Source organism: Dreissena polymorpha, chromosome 3 (genome assembly GCF_020536995.1).
Source record: "Dreissena polymorpha isolate Duluth1 chromosome 3, UMN_Dpol_1.0, whole genome shotgun sequence".
In the NCBI taxonomy this organism is placed as follows: Eukaryota; Metazoa; Mollusca; class Bivalvia; order Myida; family Dreissenidae; genus Dreissena; species Dreissena polymorpha.
Window position 1 is genome coordinate 37,017,253 of NC_068357.1, and position 24,776 is coordinate 37,042,028.

General features: G+C 37.1%; 1 protein-coding gene across 1 annotated transcript in view; it reads left to right on the forward strand.

The window, feature by feature from the left end:
- Positions 1 to 23,234, forward strand: part of LOC127872157 (zinc finger FYVE domain-containing protein 26-like) — a 98,346-nt gene extending 75,112 nt beyond the window's left edge. The window contains exons 38-46 of the mRNA XM_052415487.1: positions 291 to 437; positions 1,339 to 1,536; positions 2,587 to 2,703; positions 5,599 to 5,723; positions 8,103 to 8,262; positions 10,094 to 10,153; positions 13,280 to 13,462; positions 17,629 to 17,679; positions 21,121 to 23,234. Of these exons, the coding sequence (XP_052271447.1) occupies positions 291 to 437; positions 1,339 to 1,536; positions 2,587 to 2,703; positions 5,599 to 5,723; positions 8,103 to 8,262; positions 10,094 to 10,153; positions 13,280 to 13,462; positions 17,629 to 17,679; positions 21,121 to 21,285 (1,206 nt within the window). The 3' untranslated portion in view covers positions 21,286 to 23,234. The remainder of the gene's footprint in view (positions 1 to 290; positions 438 to 1,338; positions 1,537 to 2,586; positions 2,704 to 5,598; positions 5,724 to 8,102; positions 8,263 to 10,093; positions 10,154 to 13,279; positions 13,463 to 17,628; positions 17,680 to 21,120) is intronic.
- The last annotated feature ends 1,542 nt before the right edge of the window (positions 23,235 to 24,776 follow it).

Genomic DNA, 24,776 nt, shown 5'->3' on the forward strand with positions numbered 1-24,776 from the left:
CGTGTAAAACATTGAAACAACAAGCAAATAATGCTATGCAATTTTAAAGGCAAACTAAAAATAATTGTATAAATGTCAATAATGGTCTTACAAGTCTGTTTTTCCAGGCTGAGGCTCTCATGTCTATGTTGTTCCCTTATGACTTTCTTTGAAGGAGACCAGTACAATATAAAATATCTTAAGCTTGATTTACGTAATGTAAAGTGTGTTTTTTCCAAAACTGTATGTACTTGCATTAAGTCCACGTTTTCTTAAAGTGAGTCCCACATGGTCATGTTGTTTTGTTCCAGACGTTCTTTGAGGAGACCAGTATGGACTCGGCCCAGTTCCAGGAGTGTGTGTTCTACCTGCGCACATATGGCACCTACCTCTCCCTCGTAGACTTCCACCGTCGCCATGGATACTTCATGAAGGCCGTGCAGTATATACTGGACCATGTGAGGACGATTTCATGATTATTAAAGTCAGCGATTTTTTGCACATGAAGGAAAACTAACCATACCGCGCCAATTGCCAAAAAAAATATAAGGGGCGATTATCGCTGAAAAATTCCATTTCAGTGCTCATTTTATAAGTTCACTACTCACTAGTAATATTATATATTATGTTATATTATGTAATATTAAAACCCCCCCAATAATAACTAGTATTTTAATCAGCTTTTTTTATGCCCCTGAAGGAGGGCATATAGTGATCGGACCGTCCGGCCGTCTGTCCTTCCGTCACACTTTGCATTTAGGTTTCACATTTAGGTTTAGAAAAATGCCCATAACTTCTATGTCCCTTCACATAGCAACTTGATATTTGGCATGCATGTGTATCTCATTGAGCTGCACATTTTGAGTGGTGAAAGGTCAAGGTCATCCTTCAAGGTCAAAGGTAAAAAAACATGTATCAAAGCGGTGCAGTAGGGGGCATTGTGTTTCTGACAAACACATCTCTTGTTTCCTTCTGTATAAAGTACCCAACTTTCTTCACCCTGTCTTCTGTCTGGTATCCAGACATTGGTTCCAACAGACAATAGTTCTTACACTAATTTCGACACAGGGGGACATTCATTTGTACTTTGTTTTGCCAACCCTGACAGCCTGGATGTTTACTTCTACATTATATTGACATGATGGACATTGGTTTCTATATTATTGATATCCTGGACATTGCTTCCTAAATGACATTCATAAAAATTAGGGCCTATGTTGTGAATGGAATAAAATATAAGAACCACATAAGAAGTTGTGCATTCTTTAACTTGTTATGATGTTATGCACAAGAAAGTTCAGATATGAAAAAAGAACATGGTTACATTTATATACATTATATATGTCTATGCCTGTACAGAAGTGCAGCGTGGAGGTGTACATTGAGGGACTGCTGCGTCCGTCTATCGAGTGTGGGGAGCTGGGGCGCCTCAAGGACCAGATGTTGCTGATCGACCCCTCCCTGGAGAGATGGAACCCCTTCCTCACGGCCACCTGCAGACACCTCGTGAAGAACAAGCTGCACCACCTGCTCCATGACTTCCAGATCTTCATGAAGGTAACAACTCACACACTTGAATTTGTTAGCATTGTTTAACAATCTCAACATTATTTATGTCATGCTTAATACAGCAGGCATGTAAAACAACAGATTTGAGCTTGTGGATTTGTTAAAATTGGAGCCGCTTTCTTGGAAAACTGGGCTTACTGCATTTGCGGAAAGTGTTGTCCTAGATTAGCCTGTGCAGTCCGCCACACTTACCAGGGCTGACTCTTTCTGCCTTAACTGGCTTTTTGTTTAGAAGAGACTTCTTTGATATGAAAAATGTCATAAAAACGTTAAGTGTCGTCCCTGATTAGACTGTACGGACTGCACAGGCTAACCTGGGATGACCCTTTACGCATATGCAGAAAGCCCATTTTTCCCAGAAAATAAAAGGCTCAAGGTTTTACATTCTCAAAGCAACTAATGTCATAATCAATACAGCAGACATGAGATACTCCACTTTTCAGGTGACTTTCTCAAAATTTTACAAACATTTTACTGATGATGTTCATCAAAAGACAGAATTAGCACTGAATGATGGTTGAATGTTTAATCTGCTATTTACAATTTCCATTTTCATGAAAGCCTCTGTTAAATCATTAATATTCATCACCAGGAAATTGTTGTTGTTTTTTTCAAATAATAATTTTTTGGTACACATAAATTAGTGGATTTTTTATTTTGAAAAGAAATAATGCATATTTTTGCATATGTCATTTTCTGTGTGTTTTTGTCTTGGATCGGTCAAGTCACAAAGTCAGTTAAAAATAATGTTCCACAAATAATAATGATTTTATAATATTATGAGAGATTATAAAACTTGCAAGATACGCAGAAAGGAAGATTCAAAGGTCAAATTGTTTGTTGAAAATTTTACATCTCTTTAGCTTTTTATGTGATACCAGAACCTTCTTCCATTTTCCCGGATAGTTATATAGTAAGTGGCCTCAGATAGTTTTTAAGGAGGTGGCCCCAGATGGCTAGAAAGGAAACAATATAAAAGGCTGACATTAAAAGTGATGTTTTAGGAAAAAGGGCCAACATTGTAAAATCTTGTTTCAGGATTTCATCAGAGCTGGCATCACATGCTTCACGTATTTCTACCAGGAAGGGGCACAGAGTTACCTTGACTTAGCTCGCAGGATCACATTCCTGTTCACTGCACAGCAACACATGCAGGTCAAAAACCACAGTGAAATATATGAGCAGTACTCGGGAAAATGGGGCTTAATGCATGCGTGAAAAGTGTCCTCCATGGTTAGCAATTTGCACTGGCTAATTAGGGTCGAGAATGAGTCATCCCTTATAAGCATGTGAGGACTGCACACATTAATCCTGGGACGTCACTTCAAGTACATGCATTAAGCCCTGTTTTCATCAAGCCCAGCACATATTATTATGTGATATTATTTATCAAACTGAGGGTGATTACTTAAAAATGTTGGAAGCTTAAATTGTACAGAAATTTGAAAATGAAAAAGGTATGGTGTTATCTCGCTAAGATTAATACATTCATTGCTCAAAAACTTGCATATCTTAATTCAGTGGATCACTGCCATTATTTGTTTTATAAGTTTCATCAAATATCATCTTTCTTAAAAATACATAAAATTGTTCTTTTATTATGCTCCCCCCCAAAAAAATTGGGGGGGAGCATATAGTAGCCGCTTCTTCTGTCCGTCTGTGTGTCCGTGTGTCCCTCCGTGCACAATTTTTGTCCGGGCTATTTCTCAGCAACTAATGACCGGAATTCAATTAAACTTTATGGGAAGCTTCACTACCAAGAGGAGATGTGCATATTATCAGCGGGTTCTGGTCGGATGATATTTCACAGAGTTATGGCCCTTTGAAATTTTCCATTAACTGTACATTTAGTGCAATTCTTGTCTGGGCTAATTCTCAGCAACTAATGACCAGAATTCAATGAAACTTTATGGGAAGCTTCACTACCAAGAGGAGATGTGCATATTATCAGCAAGTTCTGGTCGAATGATTTTTTACAGAGTTATGGCCCTTTGAAATTTTCCATTAACTGTACATATAGTGCAATTCTTGTCCGGGCTATTTCTCAGCAACTAATGACCGGAATTCAATGAAACTTTATGGGAAGCTTCACTACCAAGAGGAGATGTGCATATTATCAGCGGGTTCTGATCGGATGATTTTTCACAGAGTTATGGCCCTTTGGAATTTTCCATTGTACATATAGTGCAATTCTTGTCCGAGCTATTTCTCAGCAACTTATTACGGGAATTCAATGAAACTTTATGGGAAGCTTCACTACCAAGAGGAGATGTGCATATTATCAGCCGGTTATGGTCGTATGATTTTTCACAGAGTTATGGCCCTTTGAAATATGCCATTGTACATATAGTGCAATTTTTTGTCCGAGCTATTTCTCAGCAACTTATCACGGGAATTCAATGAAACTTTATGGGAAGCTTCACTTCCAACAGGAGATGTGCATATTATCAGCCGGTTATGGTCGGATGATTTTTCACAGAGTTATGGCCCTTTGAAATTTTCTATAAACTGTACATATAGTGCAATTCTTGTCCGGGCTATTCTCCTCAACTATTGACTGGACTTCAATGAAGCTTTATGGGAAGCTTAACTACCTTGAGGAGATGCGCATGTTATTAGTGGGTTCTGGTTAGATGATTTATTAAGAGAGTTATGGCCCTTTGAAATTTTTAAGTTGCTAAACCATCCATCGTATTATTTTGTCCAAAGTTATGCCCCTCAAGACGTTTCCTTTTATCTGAATATATAGTGCAATATTGTGACCAAAAAAAACCTTTGGGGAGCATCACCCGTCTCCGACGGTTTCTTGTTTCAGTATCATTTGAAGATTTGGTTTGTAATCATCTCATGAATCACAATACTTTATCCGTTTTTGCTCTGAAGCCAATTAAAAAAGTGTGATATGCAACCAAACAATCACAATCTGTTCAGATTTTACACTGTACCATAGAGTTGGAAATGAAGCCTTTAAAACTTAAATGTTAGAAGAGTCTTTAATTTAATTTGATTTTGTTATGGACTACAAAGGCGGTAATGCGAGTATCTTAATGGTTAAGGGTTCATTCCAGGTTCTGATGTTAATTGGCAGTGGAATCTCATGCATCACAATGCTTTGCGCAATACTTATTTTATGAATTCAAACTGATTTAAGCCTTTTCTGTGTTGCCTCCCCTTATTCAAGCCTGTTTTGTGTTTTATCCCCTGTATCTTTTGTTTTCTCCCCTGCCTTAAGTGTTACCTCCCCTGTCTAGTGTGTTACTAACCCTGTCTCATATGTTACCTCCCCTATTTCATGTTTTACCTCCCCTGTCTCATGTGTTACCAGCTCTGTCTCCTGAATTACCTTCCCTGTCTCATGTATTACCTCCACCGTCTATTGTATTACCTCCTCTATCTCATGTGTTACCTCCCCTATTTCATGTGTTTCCTCTCCTGTCTCATGTGTTACCTGCCCTGTCTCATGTGTTACCTGCCCTGTCTCATGAATTACCTCCCCTGTCTCATGCGTTAAGTCCGCTGTTTCATGTAGTACCTCCCCTATCTCATGTGTTGCCTCCCCTGTCTCATGTGTTACCTACCCTTTCTCATGTGTTGCCTCCCTTATCTCATGTGGAACCTGCCCCGTTTCATGAATTACCTTCCCTGTCTCATGCGTTACCTGCCCTCTCTCATGTGTTACCTCCCCTATGTCATGTGTTACCTCCCCTGTCATATGTGTTACATTCCCTGTCTCATGTGGTACCTTTCCTGTCTCATGTGTTACCTGCCCTGTCTCATGTGTTACCTCCCCTATCTCATCTATTACCTGCCCTGTCACATGTGTTGCCACCCCTTCCTAATGTGTTACCTGCCCTTCCTCGTGTCTTACCTCCACTATCTCATGTGTTACCTCCCCTGTCTCATTTGTTACCTCCCCTGTCTGATGTGTTACCTTCCCTGACTTATGTGTTACCTCGCCTATCTCATGTGTTGCCACCCCTGTCTAATGTGTTGCCTCACCTGTCTCATGTGTAACCTGCTCTGTCTTATGTACTGCCTCTGCTGTCTTAGGCCTACCTGGAGCCGGCCCACTGGGGGAATGTCCAACATCCACTGTCTGTGAGGCAGAGACAGGAGGGAGACAGGGACGACAGTACGGCTGTTAGGCTGGTAAAGGGGCCAGAGGAAGTGTCCAGGTATATAACAGGGGCTACCAATTGTGACTTTAAACTCTTTTGCTGAAATGCAAATATACATCAACATTTCTATAAAAAACAACCTAACTCTGCCAAAAGGTTGTTTCCAATTAAATAAATATCCTATTCTACCAATAAAATAATATCTAGTTGAAGTTTTATTTGTTTATTTTTATATCTTTTTATAACATAATTTATTAGCACTCTTTCTGAATATTATATACATGTATTTAAGAAATTTTTGTAAAAATAAGCATATTGATACCTCTTTTAAATTATATTGAAAATAGACATCAATGGCTAAACGTGAAAAAGTTGTATCTTCTCAACATTTCTTCATCATTAATGCTCTAAAGTATAGTCCCAGATTAGCCTGTGTAGTCTGCACTGGGAAATCTGGGTGGAGACTTTTCATCTATTCTGGAATTTTTGTTTGGAAGATACAAAATTGATATTCGGTTACTCTTGCAGAAAACGCATTTTTTTGTTGAACACAATAAATGCTCAAATCATTAGTTTTATTTTACTTCATTTTATTGTATTGGCTTATCCGCTTATCTGATCGCAAATTATTGGCAATTACCCTCCCGTGATGCCCTCCTGTGAAACAAAAGCGTTTAGAGTTGTAAACCATCGGGGTGCAGCGAATTAATGAGCAAGCACACAAGCAATTAGTACCTATACTCTGCAGTGTGTTTGTTTAGCACTTTACTTTCTATTGTGTTTCAATTATTCACATATTGATAAATTTAATTTATAAACCGACCAATTAGTCTTGTCAATTAGCACATTTGACTGCCACATGTCCTTTTTCTATAAATATCACATCAACGTGAATATCCAGTATAAAGTCGGTCCAACTTGTTCAAATATCATGTATTTAAAAAGTTAAGCGACAATCTACAATCATGCCTCGATTATCGGATAATAAAAGACAACATAATTCAAATTCTGCACTAGCTTTTATTGATCAAGATTTAGAACAATAATTATGTGTAAATGACATAATTCTGATATTACATCAAAGAAATATCACAGTTCACCGACAAAAATGTCGGAAAAGACTTTCGGAAATGACTTAAGTATTAGATTCAAAATGTATAATATTATATTTAGAATTTGAATTCCCAATGTTAAGGACCAACAAAATTTGTTAACAAACAGTATTTAATTGATAAAATGGTTAAAGTAATTAGGTTACAAGACAATCAACAAGACAAAGTATATTTGCATATACATGTAATTGTTTATAAACGTATACGTTTTTCGGATTTTTGTTTTTATTTATGTGGTACAAAGACAGTCGGTTAACCAGTTAACCGTTCCAATATCGAAACAGGTTAACTGGCTACGGATTTGCTTAGGTTTTCCATCCCTATTTGAAAGTCAGGTCTATCGTGGCCAAAAACTTTTTTATTGATACATTTGTTTGTTATCCCCCGCCATAGGCGGAGGGATATTGTTTTGGCGTTGTCCGTCCGTCTTTCCGTCCTTCCGTCCGGCACTTTGTGTCCGGAGCCATATCTCGGAAGTGCTTTGGCGGATTTCATTGAAACTTGGTATGAGTATATATATGGATAAGAGGATGATGCACGCCAAATGGCATTGTGCACCATCTGTTAATAACGGAGTAATGGCCCTTTGTATCTTGAAAAAAGCTTTTGTGTGTGTACAGGGCCATATCTTGGAAGTGCTTTGACGGATTTCATTGAAACTTGGTATGAGTATATATATGGATCAGAGGATGATGCACCCCAAATGGCATTGTACACCATCGGATAATAACGGAGTTATGGCCCTTTGTATCTTGAAAAAAAGCTTTTTTGTGTGTCTGGGGCCATATCTTGGAAGTGCTTCGACAGATTTCATTGAAACTTGGTATGAGTATATATATATGGATAAGAGGATGATGCATGTTGGCGTTGTCCATCCGTCACGAAAACTTTTGTGTCCAGAAGTATATTGGCGGGGGATATCTATTGAACGAATTTGCTTGTTAAGAACAATATGTTAATCATTTAAGCACCATTTTAATTCTGAATATATGCAAACTCTGAGGTATTTTGATTGAATATAAGACTATTCTTTGTTCTCAAGTTTAAGAATGGGTTGGTGAATATGGGCTTTGAACACACTGTGCCAGACACATTACAACATCTGGTACCTTCTACGCCCAAATGTGGCATAAATGCTTTTTATAACAATTCAATGATGTTTATTATTGTCACTTAAAAGTAGAAACATCCAATCGGCATGTATGCCAGAAGCCTGATAGGCTGTTTTGTATACGTCTTAGTGGTGATTTGTAAATAACACCTGTCCCAGACACTCAGTTTTCGTTAACTGTGTAAATTACGTTTACGATGCCTTTTTCTTTAGATACATGAAGACGATAGCCCTGCAGATTGAGGTCACCAAGTACCTGCAAACCAGTTTCTCCGGGCCCACGGGAGAGGCCCTTGCTACTCGGGCAGCAGGGCTCTCCAAGTTACCCACGCTGTTTGCGGGTCAGCCAGTGAGGAATGACCTCACCATCATGGTACATATGTGGGCTGGGAAATAGGTCATCATAATAGGTTTGGGCTAGAAAATATGTCTGTGCCAGCCAAACAGGCTAATTAGGGACACAACTTTCTGACTAGACTGGTCATTTAATAGGGACTTCCTAGAAACGAACATTTTCATAAAAGCAAAAATTGTCTGTATGGTTTGTCTGTGCATACTCTACTGGCTTATCTGGGACAGCTCTTTGTACACATGCCTTAAGCCCTGTTTTTCCAGAACGTGGTTCATATAGTAACTGTATACCCATTTTTTTCGTACTGGCATTGATATATGCCTGATATAACACTGCCTGATATTTCAGTTCAACAGGAAGTTTTTATATCAGTCGATGATAGGAGGTAGGTCATATTACTTGGAATCAACTTTTAAGTCTCTATAACGCTCAAAATCAACGAAATTTTCGTAAAGTATTTCGTAAAATAAAGTTAACACCTAAACAACCAGTGTTCCTTATAGCAATAGCCACAATTTCAACGCTAGATGGTGTATGATTACAAAGATTTTTGTGGATGCACACGAGCGTTTGTAGATACAAACATCTACCGGTATTTTACCAGACCACATTTGGCGTTGAAATCGGTTAAGCTTATTTTACACAAAAATTGTACGAAAATTTCGTTGATTTTGAGTAGTACTGATACTTTAAAGTATTTTTAGTGAAATCGAATCAGATTTAACAAAACAAACAATTTTATACCAAGATGTAATATACACAAACAGCCAAAATCATGTTTTACAAATATTAAGCGCAAGTGCTCATGTCTTCATTGTTAACACGTCAAAGGACAACAATCTTATTATTTTCCGATAAAAATGAAGTTTTGTATGCCCCTGGATCGAAAGATCGGGGGCATATGGATTTTGGCCTGTCTGTCTGTCTGTCTGTCATTCATTTATTTATTCATTGTGTGTGTCCCAAAACTTTAACCTTGGTTAAAGTTTTGCAACAACTTTTGCATTATTGAAGATAGCAACTTGATATTTGGCATGCATGTGTATCTCATCGAGCTGCACATTTGAGTGGTGAAAGGTCAAGGTCATCCTTCAAGGTCAAATGTCAAATATATGGCTTCAAAGCGGGGCAATAGGGGGCATTGTGTTTCTGACAAACACATCTCTTGTTTAGTGATTTTTTCATTATTTTATGAAAATCGGGGAAGTAGAGGTATGATAAACAGAAAAACAAGTTACTGCCTGATCTTTTTGTAATATATCAGGCTCGTCATGAATAAATAATGGCTCAGCAAGCCTTGCCATAATATTATTCTAAGCCTTGCCTGATATATTACAAAAAGATCAACTCAACTCAATTTATTCAATAATAAGGCCTCCTGCCCATAACATATAGGCAACAATAGAAAAAAAATCATTTACATTCTACATCTACATCAAGCAGTTACCTGTTATTCTCTAAACCTTATTGTTTAAGTTTCAGCATTTAGTATTGCTTTCCTTAAAAGTTTAAGCTTAGCTTTTACAACAGGATAATGTTCCATTGTTTGTTACAACTCAGTGCTGCACAAATCTGTTTTCATGTATGTGTGCAAGATTTAACTTTCATGGAATCTTTTTTTATCTAAATATAAAGTTGGCTTCACATGCTTTGCAAGGGTGTGCTACTTCTTCCATGCACATTCTTAGAGTACTTAACCAAGTGATGAACTTTTCAGGATCAATGTGAAAGGGGTTGGCAAGAGCATTCTTCTGCCCTTTATGTATTTATATATTACCCATTTGTAAGTAATGCATACAGATGACATTGCCATCCTTCTAACAGTGTCTATTCAGTTGTATGTTTCTTTCAGATCCTTTTGTGCGGTGAAAACCTGGAGACGTCCTTTACCCTGGCACTCAGGATCATTAAGGTAACCTTACAATATGTAATCTGCTCTCTGGGACTAGAGTTGTATGCATGTGCGTAAACTGTCGTCCTAGATTAGCCTGTGGAGTTTGCACAGGCTAATACGGTACGACACTTTCCGCCTAGACTGGATTTTTGTTTAGTATAGGCTTCCATTAAAAAAATCCTTAAAAATGAAAAGTGTGTCTCTGATAAGCCTGTGCAGACTAAATAGGCTAATTTGGATGACCCCTTAGGCACGTGCATTAAGCCCCGTTTTCCCAGAGCAAGGCTCATATACATGTATATTGTCACTTGAAAGCAGAAACTGCCTGTCAACATGTTTGCAAAAAGCCTGATAGCTGTTTTGGAATGCATTGGGAAATGTGCCGATGTATATGTGGTCATGTGTAAATGACACATGTCCCAAACATTTCATTTTTGTTTACCTTGTAAATTAATTGCATTTTATTTCATGAACATTAATTTATGTGGACAATTAAAAACAATTAATTACATCAGTATACTCAAGGTGAAAATACCTGGTCAACTGCTAACTGGAATTTCCAAATTTAAATGTACTTATAAAAGTAGTGTGGTGTAGAAATATTGTATCCTCCAATTACCTTGAGTCTAGCATGACCGCAAAGTCGATCACTTTGTTTACATTAAGAACTCGGCTCTCGTGATGACTTCACACGCATGCTCTCCGAGTATTTTGTTTTACTAACATTACTACGCTTGAATATAATTACAGACACGACTAATATAAGGAAAAACACAAATTAATTGTATTTAAAAATTCTACTTCAACTAAAATAGTCCAAATTTACGACCATTTCTTGCATTTTTATGCCCCCCTTCAAAGAAGAGGGGGTATATTGCTTTGCTCATGTCGGTCGGTCGTTTGGTCGGTCGGTCGGTCCGTCCACCAGGTGGTTGTCGGATGATAACTCAGGAACGCATACGCCTAGGATCATGAAACTTCATAGGTAGATTGATCATGATTCGCAGATGACCCCTATTGATTTTGAGGTCACTAGGTCAAAGGTCAAGGTCACGGTGACCCGAAATAGTAAAATGGTTTCCGGATGATAACTCATGAACGCATACGCCTAGGATCATGAAACTTCATGGGTAGTTGATCATGACTTGCAGATGACCCCTATTGATTTTGAGGTCACTAGGTCAAAGGTCAAGGTCACGGTGACCCGAAATAGTAAAATGGTTTCCGGATGATAACTCAAGAATGCATACGCCTGGGATCATGAAACTTCATGGGTAGATTGATCATGACTCACAGATGACCCTTATTGATTTTGAGGTCACTAGGTCAAAGGTCACGGTGACCCGAAATAGTAAAATGGTTTCCCGATGATAACTCAATAATGCATACGCCTAGGATCATGAAAACTTCATGGGTAGATTGATCATGACTCGCAGATGACCCCTATTAATTTTGAGGTCACTAGGTCAAAGGTCAAGGTCACGGTGACCCGAAATAGTAAAATGGTTTCCGGATGATAACTCATGAACGCATACGCCTAGGATCATGAAACTTCATGGGTAGATTGATCAAGACTCGCAGATGACCCCTATTGATTTTGAGGTCACTAGGTCAAAGGTCAAGGTCACGGTGACCCGAAATAGTAAAATGGTTTTTGGATGATAAGTCAAGAACGCATATGCCTAGGATCATGAAACTTCATAGGTAGATTGATCATGACTCGCAGATGAACCCTATTGATTTTGAGGTCACAAGGTCAAAGGTCAAGGTCACGGTGACCCGAAATAGTAAAATGATTTTCGGATGATAACTCAAGAACGCTTTTGCCTAGGATCATGACACTTCATAGGTACATTGATCGTGACTCGCAGATGACCCCTATTGATTTTCAGGTCACTAGGTCAAAGGTCAAGGTCACAGTGACAAAAAACGTAATCACACAATGGCTGCCACTACAACGGACAGCCCATATGGGGGGCATGCATGTTTTACAAACAGCCCTTGTTCGGTACTCTTCATTAAACTTGCGCATAAATTGCAGACCACTGCCCTTGTTAAAACACAACAAATTCATGTATTTGATTTATTTGAATGAAAATTCTTTAATTTTTTTCACGATTTCCCAGAAAATGTTGCATGGGACAATCTGTGAACGCACATCGCGAAAATAGGTTACATGACGATATACACACTTTCAGTGGGTAAACCTTGTCCCGATTGGGTGATAATTATATATCACATCTTTTAATAGTAACATATATATGCCAAAATTTTATTTGAACAAATTGCTAACGCTATTTCTTTTTGAACTCTTGAGCACTTTTTCGTGTCCATGTTGCTCAATAAAAGATTGACCGTTAAAACAGAAACTTGTTAAATGGTAAATAGAAGATATGAAAAAAGTTAAATTAATCTTTCAGTTTCTCTAAATTTGTTCAGTGAATCGACTTTTCGAAGTTTTGTTGACCTCCTGCCTATTGCAATTGAGTACTCTCGCTTTTCGGATTTGATCTCTCGACTCAAGGTAAACAACGCGCATAGTGTATGTCATTTGCGGGTGTGTATGGAACTATCGGTTTTGCGTAGTTAAACACGCTGTAAATAAACAATTTTGACATTGGTTGAACGGGAATGAAATATATGAAATTTAAAGGTACATCGTTTATTGCGGCATTGTTTGAATTAATTCAGCAATTATTTAGCTGTTTCCTTTACCACTCAACTCAAGGTAATTGGAGGATATGCTTTGTCAGCAGCTAGAAAAATGAAATAATCTGTACCTCACTCTGGGAAATCAGGGCTTAATGCATGTGTGTAAAGGGTCATCCTAGCATCCTAGATAAGCCTGTGCAGTCCACACAGGCTTATCAGGTATGGCACTTACAGCCTATACTTGATGTTTGCTTAAAAGATTTCCTTTTAACAAAATGTTCCATAATAGTGGAAAGTGTCCCCCCTGATTAGCCTTTGTAGACTGCACAGGCTAATCTGGAACGACACTTTACGCACATGCATTGAGCCCAGTTTTGCCAGAAAAAGGTTCACTTAATGTTCGTATTACTTTGGAGTATATATTCTCATGTCATTATTGTGTTTCTTTTTGTCAGTGTCTGGAAATAAATAAAATGATATTGTCTTTTCTAGGAATACAAGCTGGGTGCTGTTGGGATATTTACGCATGTTGCTAGGGAGATGGCCAAGCTGCGTTCCTATGACAACCTACGTGGATTGCTAGGCTGCGTGGAGAAGACAGAGTACAGCTCGGATGATGTCATGGATGAGATACTGGGGGCGTGTCTGATTGTTGTGGCAGATATACCCGAGGAGGTGCGTGTAAAGTCTCGTGCCTGGTTGTTCAAAACTTTAACAGCCACTAAACGCCTTATTTTATAAGCTCGTCTGTTTTTGGAGAAACCCCGAGTTATCATAGCCAGCTCGTCGTGTCGTGTCTTCTACTGTCCGCGTTATGCTAAAACCTTAACATTTTGTTAACCTTTTGAACATTGGCTCTAAAATCAAAGTGCTTCCACCTACAACTTTGAAACTTCATATGTAGCTGCACCTTGATGATTTCTACCTGCCACACCCATTTTTAGGTCACTAGGTCAAAGGTCAAGGTCACTGTGACCTTTAAAAAAATATATTCTGACAAGCTTTCATTTATTTTAAACTGCACCTGCAGCCGAGCGTTGGCACCCGTTATGCAGCTCTTGTTGAATTAAGTTATTTATGAGAGATAACTGTAAACCCTTGATATATGTGTAAATTGTAAACACATGAGTATTATCTAATTATTAGCATATGTTTTATAATATAGTTGCTTTATAATGAATTTTATTTGGTTCTGAAGTTAACAGACTGTGACCTTAACTGGCTGTTTTATGTTTTGAGCGACCAGGCCATGTTTCATACATCTAGCTTTGACCCATTTGACCACTGTCTGTTGAACATAAGATGGACGTTACGCAGTTATAGCTTGACATTTACTCTCTTGTTAAGCTACAGTTAATGACAGCTATTTCGAACATAGTTATCTGAACATAGTTATCTCAAATAAATGGCTATTTGGAACTTTTTTCCTGTCCCAATTTTTTCCTGTTAATTCAACAAAATTGCACATTGTAAATTTGAATTTTCTAATTGAATATTTAGCTCACCTGATTGCTCAGGTGAGCTTTTGTGACCGGTCTTTGTCTGTCGTCCGTCCTTCCGTCGTCCAGTCTGTCCACATTTGTTTGTAAACACTCTAGAGGCCACATTTATTGTCCGATCTTCATGAAACTTGGTCAGAAGCTTTGTCCCAATGAAATCTCTGTCGAGTTTGAAACTGGGTTGTGCCAGGTCAAAAACTAGGTCACTAGGTCAAAAAAAAAGAAAAAACATGTAATCACTGTAGAAGTCACATTTCATGCCCAATCTTCATGTTACTTTGTCAAAATGTTTGTCTTAATGATATGTTGGTTGAGTTCAAAAGTGGTTGAAAAACATGGCTGCCAGTGGGCGGGGCAGTTTTCCTTATTTGGCTATAGAGAAACCTTGTAAACACTCTAGAAGTCACAATTTTTGCCCAATCATCATGAAAGTTGGTCAAAACATTGGTTTTATTGATATCTCAGACGAGTTCGAAAATGGTCCAGATCGGTGAAAAAACATGGCCGCCAGTGGGCGGGGCATTTTTCTCTATATGTATATAGTGAAGACATGTGAACACTCTAGAAGTCACATTTTTGGCCCAATTTTCATGAAATTTGGTCAAAACATTATTTTGTTTCCTTGATATGAGAGTTGAGATCAAAAATGGTTCCGGTCAGTTGAATAACATGGCTGCCAGAGGAGGGGGGGGCAGTTTTCGTTATTTGGCTATAGAGAAACCTTGTAAACACTCTAGAAGTCACAATTTTTGCCCAATCATCATGAAAGTTGGTCAAAACATTGGTTTTATTGATATCTCGGACGAGTTCGAAAATGGTTCAGATCGGTGAAAAAACATGGCCGCCAGTGGGCGGGGCATTTTTCTCTATATGTATATAGTGAAAACATGTAAACACTCTAGAAGTCATATTTTTGGCTCAATTTTCATGAAATTTGGTCAGAACATTATTTTGTTTCCTTGATATGAGAGTTGAGTTCGAAAATGGTTCCGATCAGTTGAATAACAGGGCTGCCAGAGGAGGGGGGGGGGGGGGGGGCAGTTTTCCTTATTTGGGTATAGAGAAACCTTGTAAACACTCTAGAAGTCACAATTTTTGCCCAATCATCATGAAAGTTGGTCAAAACATTGGTTTTATTGACACCTCGGACGAGTTCGAAAATGATCCAGATCGGTGATAAACATGGCCGCCAGTGGGCGGGGCATTTTTCTCTATATGTATATAGTGAAAACATGTGAACACTCTAGAAGTCACATTTTTGGCCCAATTTTCATGAAATTTGGTCAGAACATTTGATTCCTTGATATGAGAGTTGAGTTCGAAAATGGTTCTGGTCAGTTGAAAAATATGGCTGCCAGGGGGGGGGGGGCAGTTTTCCTTATTTGGCTATATAGAAACCTTGTAAACACACTAGAAGTCACAATTTTAGCCCAATCATCATGAAAGTTGGTCAAAACATTGGTTTTATTGACACCTCGGACTAGTCGAAAATGGTCCAGATCGGTGATAAACATGGCCGCCAGTGGGCGGGGCATTTTTCTCTATATGTATATAGTGAAAACATGTGAACACTCTAGAAGTCACATTTTTGGCCCAATTTTCATGAAATTTGGTCAGAACATTTGATTTCTTGATATGAGAGTTGAGTTCGAAAATGGTTCTGGTCAGTTGAATAATATGGCTGCCAGAGGGGGGGGGGGGCAGTTTTCCTTATTTGGCTATATAGAAACCTTGTAAACACACTAGAAGTCACAATTTTAGCCCAATCATCATGAAAGTTGGTCAAAACATTGGTTTTATTCATATCTCGGACTTGTTTGAAAATGGTTCAGGTCGGTGATAAAACATGGCCGCCAGTGCGGGGCATTTTTCTCTATATGTATATAGTGAAAACATGTGAACACTCTAGAAGTCACATTTTTGGCCCAATTTTCATGAAATTTGGTCAGAACATTATTTTGTTTCCTTGATATGAGAGTTGAGTTTGAAAATGGTTCCGGTCAGTTGAATAACATGGCTGCCGAGGGGGGGGGGCAGTTTTCTCCTATTTATATAGTAAAAGAAGCTTGTGAACACTCTAGAAGTCACATTTTTTTGCCCAATCATCATGAAACTTGGTGAAAAGATTGGTTTTATATATATCACATAATTAATGCCATAGTTATTGCCTTTAGATTGTTCAAATTTTCATTATATTATACAAAATCCTTGTAAACACTCTAGAAGGTCACAATTTGATTCAAATTTTATGAATTTGGTAATAATATTTATTATGCCCCCCTTCAAAGAAGAGGGGGTATATTGTTTTAATCATGTCGGTCGGTTGGTCCGTCCATTGGTTCGTCCAACAGATGGTTAGGCCTAGGATCATAAAACTTCATAGGTACTTTGGTCATGACTGGCAGATGACCCCTATTGATTTTCAGGTCACTAGGTCAAAGGTCAGAGTCACAGTGACTCGAAATAGTAAAATGGTTTCCGGATGATAACTCAAGAATGCTTAGGCCTAGTTTTTGTAAGCAAAGTTTGATGTTTGGTAAGGGGGGTCAACTCAAATTATAGGTCACCAGGTCAAATCTTACAAAAACAAAATCACTCCATATACCAGAGTTTTGGTTCAATAATGATGAAACTTGACCAGGATGTTTGTCTGGACAATATCTAGGTCAAGTTTGACGTTTGGTAAAGATTGAATGAACCGACTCCTCTCAGGTGAGCGAACTAGGGCCATCTTGGCCCTCTTGTTTTTGCTATTTTAAACTGAATTTTTTGTCGTGAGAAAATCATGTAAACATGATAATCAGTGTTGATTTTGGAGAAGAACTGTGGCATTGGTCACCGAATAGTGTTAGTGTTTGTATGCCTTCCTTTTTGTTTTACCTACCACATCCTAAATAATCAGCATTAACTAACATGTAATAGTCTGTATTTTGTTTACTGGTTATTGCTTATTTAACTCTTTGAATATGGGCCTTCACAATCAATTAACTGAAGAGTTTGTAACATTTACAATATCCATGAACCTGTATTTATGAATCTGCATCTCAATATCCTCAGAATTTCTACTTCAGATGGTATATAATCGCATACAGAAGTACACCATTGAACATCATCATCATTATTACATCAGGGACAACTCTTTCCACTTTTATGGTATTTTTCGTCTGTTCCAATCAAAATCCACTTAAGGCAGAGAGTGTTGTCACTGATTAGCCTGGACCACACAGGCTAATCTGGGACGAATTAAGGCAAATGCATTTAAACCCCTTTCCTCACAGAGCAGCTTATGTTGAATGATTGTCTGCTGATAGTTTGCTCACACAGATACTTTCACTACTTCAGGCAAAGGAGGCAGAGAATATCATCAAAATGCTGAGAAAGGACGCTAACAAGGTCAGGCTGGCTCTGTCTAGATGTACACATTATGACAGAGTTATACAGTTAGACATATGTCTTTGTGCAGAAGTACACATGATAATAGAGTTATAGAGTAAGAAATGAGGCTCGGCTCTGTCTAGATGTTCACATGATAATAGAGTTATAGATTAAGACTTGAGGTTCTGTCAAGATGTACAAGTTATAACAGTTATACAGTTAGATATATGTCTCTGTCTAGATGTACACATGGTAATAGAGTGATAGAGTAAGACATGAGGCTCTGTCTAGATGTACATATTATAATAGAGTTATAGAGTAAGACATGAGGCTCTGTCTAGATGAAAACATTATAATATAGTTATAGAGTAAGATACGAGGCTCTGTCTAGATGTACACATGATAATAGAGTTATAGAGTAAGACATGAGGCTCTGTCTAGATGTACACATTATAATAGAGTTATAGAGTAAGACATGAGGCTCTGTCTAGATGTACACATTCTAAAAGAGTTATAGAGTAACACACGAGGCTCTGTCTTGAAATACACATGATAATAGAGTTATAGAGTAAGACATGAGGCTCTGTCTAGATGTGCATATTATAATAGAGTTATAGAGTAAGACATGAGGCTCTGTCTAGATGAAAACATTATAATATAGTTATAGAGTAAGATACGAGGCTCTGTCTAGATGTACACATGATAATAGAGTTATAGAGTAAGACATGAGGCTCTGTCTAGATGTACACATTATAATAGAGTTATAGAGTAAGACACGAGGCTCTGTCTTGATAAACACATGATAATAGAGTTATAGAGTAAGACATGAAGCTCTGTCTAGATGTTAACATTTTAATAGAAGACATGAGGCTCTGTCTAGATGTACACATGATACCGGTAATAGAGTTATAAAGTAAGACATGAGGCTCTGTCTAGATAAAAACATTATAATAGAGTGATAGAGTAAAACATGAGGCTCTGTCTAGATGTACACATTATAATAGAGTTAAAGAGTAAGACATGTGGCTCTATCTAGATAAAAAAACATTATAATAGAGTTATAGAGTAAGACATGAAGCTCTGTCTAGATGTTAACATTATAATAGAAGACACGAGGCTCTGGATAGATGTGCACATGATAATAGAGTTAAAGGGTAAGACAGGAGGCTCTGTCTAGATAAAAACATTATAATAGAGTGATAGAGTAAAACATGAGGCTCTGTTTAGATGTACACATTATTACAGAGTTATAGAGTAAGACATGACGTTCTGTATAGATGTTAACATTATAATAGAGTTATAGAGTAAGACATGAGGCTCTGTCTAGATGTTAACATTATGATAGAGTTATAGAGTAAGACATGAGGCTCTGTCTAGATGTGCACATTATAATAGAGTTATAGAGTAAAACACGAGGCTCTGTCTAGATGAAAACATTATGATAGAGTTATAGAGAAAAACATGAGGTTCAGTCTAGATGTACACTTAATAATAGAGTTATACAGTTAGACATGAGACTCTGTGTAGATGTTCACATGATAATAGAGTAATAGAGTGAAACATGAGGCTCTGTCTAGATGAACACATGATAAAAGAGTAATAGAGTAAAATATAAGGCTCTGTCTAGATGAACACAAGATAATAGAGTGATAGAGTAAGACATGAGGCTCTGTCTAGATGTAAACATGATAATAGAGTTATAGAGTAAGACATGAGGCTCTGTCTAGATGAAAACATTATACCGGTAATAGAGTGATAGAGTAAGACATGAGGCTCTGTCTAGATGTAAACATGATAATAGAGTTAAAGAGTAAGACATTAGGCTTTGTCTAGATTTAAATATTATAATAGAGTTATAGAGTAAGACATGAGGCTCTGTCTAGATGTAAACATTATTATAGAGTTAAAGAGTAAGACATGAGGCTCTGTCTAGATGAAAACATTTTTTATAGAGTTATAGAGTTAGAAATAAGGTGTTTATGTGTAATCATTAATATGTCTGTTTTACAGATAGATGGATTGTGGTAAGAAAATGTGTGCCACTTCTATGTTCTTAAGCAGAATTATGTTTGTTTTATGAAATGTTTATGCGATACAAGAATTTTACTATTAAGATACCATATATGAAACTAGCTTTTTGTCAACTATGCAATTATACTTTTAAAAAAATTAAAAAGTAAATCGTTGTGAAGAAATTCTACCTTCAAGTAAATAGTGCTTGTGTATTTCTTAAACTTTGTCCTGATTAAAAGGGTGCAAAAATTATGCTGTACATGTTATTAAAATGTCATCTGCATAAAAACATGGTTGTTTTGTTTTTTAAATAAAAACTTGCGTAGAGAGCATTGAGATCTTTAATGTCTTAAAAGTTAAATGGCGCATTTCAACAAAAATATATATTACAAATGATGTGGAATTGACATTTCCTGATAATTAAAATCAAACACAATGTACCTATGTTGTTGCGGCCTTTCAGATAAGTAGTTATTGTTATCTGTATGATTGAACAGAAAATTTCGGACAAAAATTGATTTATTGTTGGGTTTGGTGAAACATGCTCAGCAGGTCTATTGACCTAGGTTGTAGACAGCGATGTTTTGACAAAATAGATTAACATGTGTGAGTGCAACTCTTTGCCTATATGGTCTATAACCAAAAGTATCACACTGGACTGAATCTTAAGTATTGATTAAAACAATACATTATTATAAATATCAAAGTTAATAGGTATGTAATGTAGAAAATATACACAGATTCTTCTGCAATGGGACAAATGATTTTCAAGCTTGAGATGACACATGTTTAACAAAATTTAACAGCCATCACTTTGAACAGGCATCAATGATTTGAAATAAATAAAAGAGCTGAAGGCACTTTAGGTGTTCGCTGTTGTAAAATGTCGTCCTTGATTAGCTTGTGCGCATTGCACAGGCTAATCAGTATGTACAGGCTAATCTTATTTGACATGGATTAAGCCCCGTTTTCCCTGAAAGCAGCCAATATGTACAGATTTCAATGATAAACACTAGATTGGCCAATCTCCTCTTACAAGCTGTTAAACACTATAAGTCATATAAACCCTCTGCAGTGTACCAGTGGTGAACTATGAACAGGCAAATGTGGTGGTTATCTTTCCTAGCAGATGCTCTATATAGCATTTGTCGTCTGCTGCAACAGGCAGTGGTTGTCTTTCCATACCGTACCTAAGGCTTCTAAGTACATACTGATTTGCAAAATATGGTCTGTAACATTTAGAGAACATTAAACATTTCATGGTCTAACTTGGTTGAAAATATGATATGATAGTTGATGTGCTTGTTATATTTTGGTGTGTCTTATACCCAGAAAAATACGGTAAATTGCCAAAACATGTTAAGTATATGAGTTATTAAAATAATCATAATTGTTATATTTGAATGACATTTATTTGAATGATTGTTGTCAACTGGTATGTTTTAGATCAACGCATACATTCTGTGTGGGAAGCTCAAGTCTGCCTACCTGCTGGCGGTGAAGGACGGTCGAACAGAGGAAGTGAGAAGAATTTTACGAGCAGCCAAGAGTATGAACCAACCGGCAGTGGTCAATATTTGTAACAAGTGGCTGGAACAGAACAGTGCTTGACCCGTATGAACCAGCCTGCAGTGGTCGATATCTGTCACAAGTGTCAGAACAGTGTTTAATCCATTATGGACAATAACAGTGCTTGACCAGTATGAACCAGCCTGCAGTGGTCAATATCTGTAACAAGTGACTAGAGCAGAATAGTGCTTGACCTGTATGAACCAGCCTGCCGTGGTCAATATCTGTAACAAGTGGCTGGAACAGAACAGTGCTTGACCAGAATGAACCAGCCTGCAGTGGTCAATATCTGTAACAAGTGACTGGAGAAGAATAGTGCTTGACCAGTATGAACCAGCCTGCAGTGGTCAATATCTGTAACAAGTGACTGGAGAAGAATAGTGCTTGACAGGTATGAACCAGCCTGCAGTGGTCAATATCTGTAACAAGTGACTAGAGAAGAATAGTGCATGACAGGTATGAACCAGCATGCAGTGGTCAATATCTGTTACAAGTGCCTGGAGAAGAACAGTGCTTGACCTGTATGAACCAGCCTGCAGTGGTCAATATTTGTAACAAGTGGCAGAACAGTGCTTGACCTGTATGAACCAGCCTGCAGTGGTCAATATTTGTAACAAGTGGCAGAACAGTTCTTAATCCATGGTGGACGATAATGAATTCTATTAGATACAAAGACAATTGATCATCAGTTGCTAACATCTGTAACAAGTGGAAATAACTGGGCTTGAAATGCAGCACATTTGAAGAATCAATCATTAAGGAATGTGGTGTTTCTGTAGAATTTTATGTTTAAAGTAAAAGTGCAATATTTAAATAATCTGCACATGTTTATAAAAATGTCTCCATTGGCATAGTTGTTTAGTTAGCAGGTTTTAGTCTCACATGAGCCCTTTTTGATAAAGACCTCACATGTTGCATATACTGGTAGACATCATTCGTGACAGAAACCAATCATATTATTAAATGTGAAACTGTTTGTATAGCAATTGTGGAAACATGCAAGCTGTTAAAGAAATGACTTATTTTATGTAAGACTTCAAATACAATTTGCTGTGCAAATGCGTAAAGAACACTCATGCTCATACTCCAATACCTTTGTGGAACATTGTCCCAAAAACTTTAGGGTATTCTGGTTTTGCGTAGATATTGTGCATATGTTTATAAAGGTAGATAAATGGGACCTGACAAATACTCCTTTTTGTAGAGGTTTTTGATTTGGAGGGTTTTCACAGTGTTTATGTTCAAGGGGTCTCTATTGTCTACATCAATAATATTATTGTTATTAGATTTTTTTTTCTCGCATATCATGTATAATAAAATTTTGACCATGTGTAATGGAGCCTTGTCCTGCAAACCTGGGCTTAATGCATGTGCAAAGTGTGGTCCGCACAAGCTTATCAGCGATAAAACTTTACGCTTTTATGGAACTTTTCGTTTGAAGGATGTCTCTTTCAAAAGAAAATTGAGTGTAGAGGGAAAGTGATGTCCCTATTAGCCTGTGTAGACTGTTCATACTGCACTCGCTTATCTGGGATGACACTTTATGCACATGCATTTAGCCCAATGTTACCAGACTGAGACTCAATAGATGACCTGCAGGTGCACCAGACTTGTGCTGCATAACTGTGGGTTTTTTTGATTTCATAAATATTCACTGCCTGTACATCACTACCTGAATGGCCACGTGCTACCTTTGGGCATTTATTGAACTTTATCCTGTCACATGCCTTTAAATCAGCCTGATAACCAGGTAACCTAATATCCCAATATTCTCTATTTTTTTTTTCTATGTTTATTGCCTGGTGCTGATTGTTGTGTTATTTGAAGTGTAGTTCGATGTCAAAATAAATGCAAATTTAACGTAAAACTATGCTTCCAAAATACATTAACGATATTATTAGTATTTGTTTTTATATTACTTGATAATTTGTTAACTTTGTTTTTTACGGGTGCATGTTATACAACATATTTATTAAACATGTATTAACCATTGTTGTCTTGTTTTGTAAAATCTGAACTCTACTGAAAATGAAAAGCAAGGAGTCTATTGAAATGTAACCTTATAAATCTGGTGTTACTTTTCAGGCTGGTTATTTGTAGCATTATAGGTCAAAAGTTACATTCTGAATGTGAACGATTACCTATTCGGTGACATTTTGTTAATATTTCAAGGAACATATACATTCTGAATGTGATTGTTTACCTTTTCATGGCGACATTTTCTTTATATTTTAAGGTGGGATAGCACATAAGTTGTGCAAATTTTATGAACATTTGTTTTTTATATTAAGTACATGTATGTCCCATGGCAAGTAATTTCTACATGATCAACATTATCATTTTCACAAAAGGCTTTGTTATTTTCACAATAGGGATGTTATTTATTTAATAAGCTGCAACATTACTATGTTTTACCTCACAAGTGTGACCTTTATGACATGTCAAATTCTCGCGATTTCAACGATTCATAAAATTAAAAAGATTTCAATATGTTTTTTTTTACACTGATGCATAATCAATTTAATTGATAAAAGAGTTTGTATAATGCATGTCCTGCAATGTCATGCACTCACGAATCAGCCATCTTGTAAGAGAAACGGTGAAGTATGTGTGACCACCAATTAGTACACACTCAGTCCTACTCCTAACGCAACACTTCTGTTTTTTTTATATTATTTCTCAGTTATTATAATACACAATTCGTCAAAATTTTGAATTAAAATAAGAGTTTAATGTCTACTAGGGTGTTTGTTCTTAATCGTGCACTGTATTTTGCAAAAAGAGCCAAACACACTATGTGATAGAGTGTAAAAACTAAGTGAAAAGTCATTTAACAAATAAACATATTCAAATGTTCAGAAAATAAGTGATAGAGAAATGGTGACTTAATATCTTGAGAGAAATGGTGACTTAATATCTTGTGTGCTAACATCTTGATCATGGATTTGATGACAGGTTCAACCGTCGACTCCTTTGATAGCTGATACCATAAAGTTTTTACTGAATATCAGTGAAATGGTCATTCATTTGCCCTGATCTAGTTTCCTGCCGGCTAAAAGCGATGATATAAGAAACAAACTTGAGAATTGCGGCTTCGATTACTGTCCGGTGTTAACTGTTTACACCGGACAGTAATCGAAGCTGCAATTCTCAAGTTTTTTACTAAACATTAATTGTTTAGGTGTTGATAATGGAAATTCAAGTAGGCAGGTAGCCAGCTACTGATATATGTATGTGCTCTCAGTTGTTCTGTACTTTTTGAATTGCTGATGTAATAAACAATCTGCAATTCTTTGCTATGTAATAAAACCTTAATAAAATAGGAACAAATTCTTTCAGATTGTCTACAGAGAGGGATATTATGCAAAAGAGAGCAAGATTATGAACCCACCTTACTTAACTTCTCTCAAGATTTAAGATAAATGAAGTCATTCCCAATACATTTTGAAAGCTTCTGGCGACTTATGCCACATCATAATAGCCGACATATGCTACGTAATACGTCACATATTGGAGTTAACTCTGTCATTTAA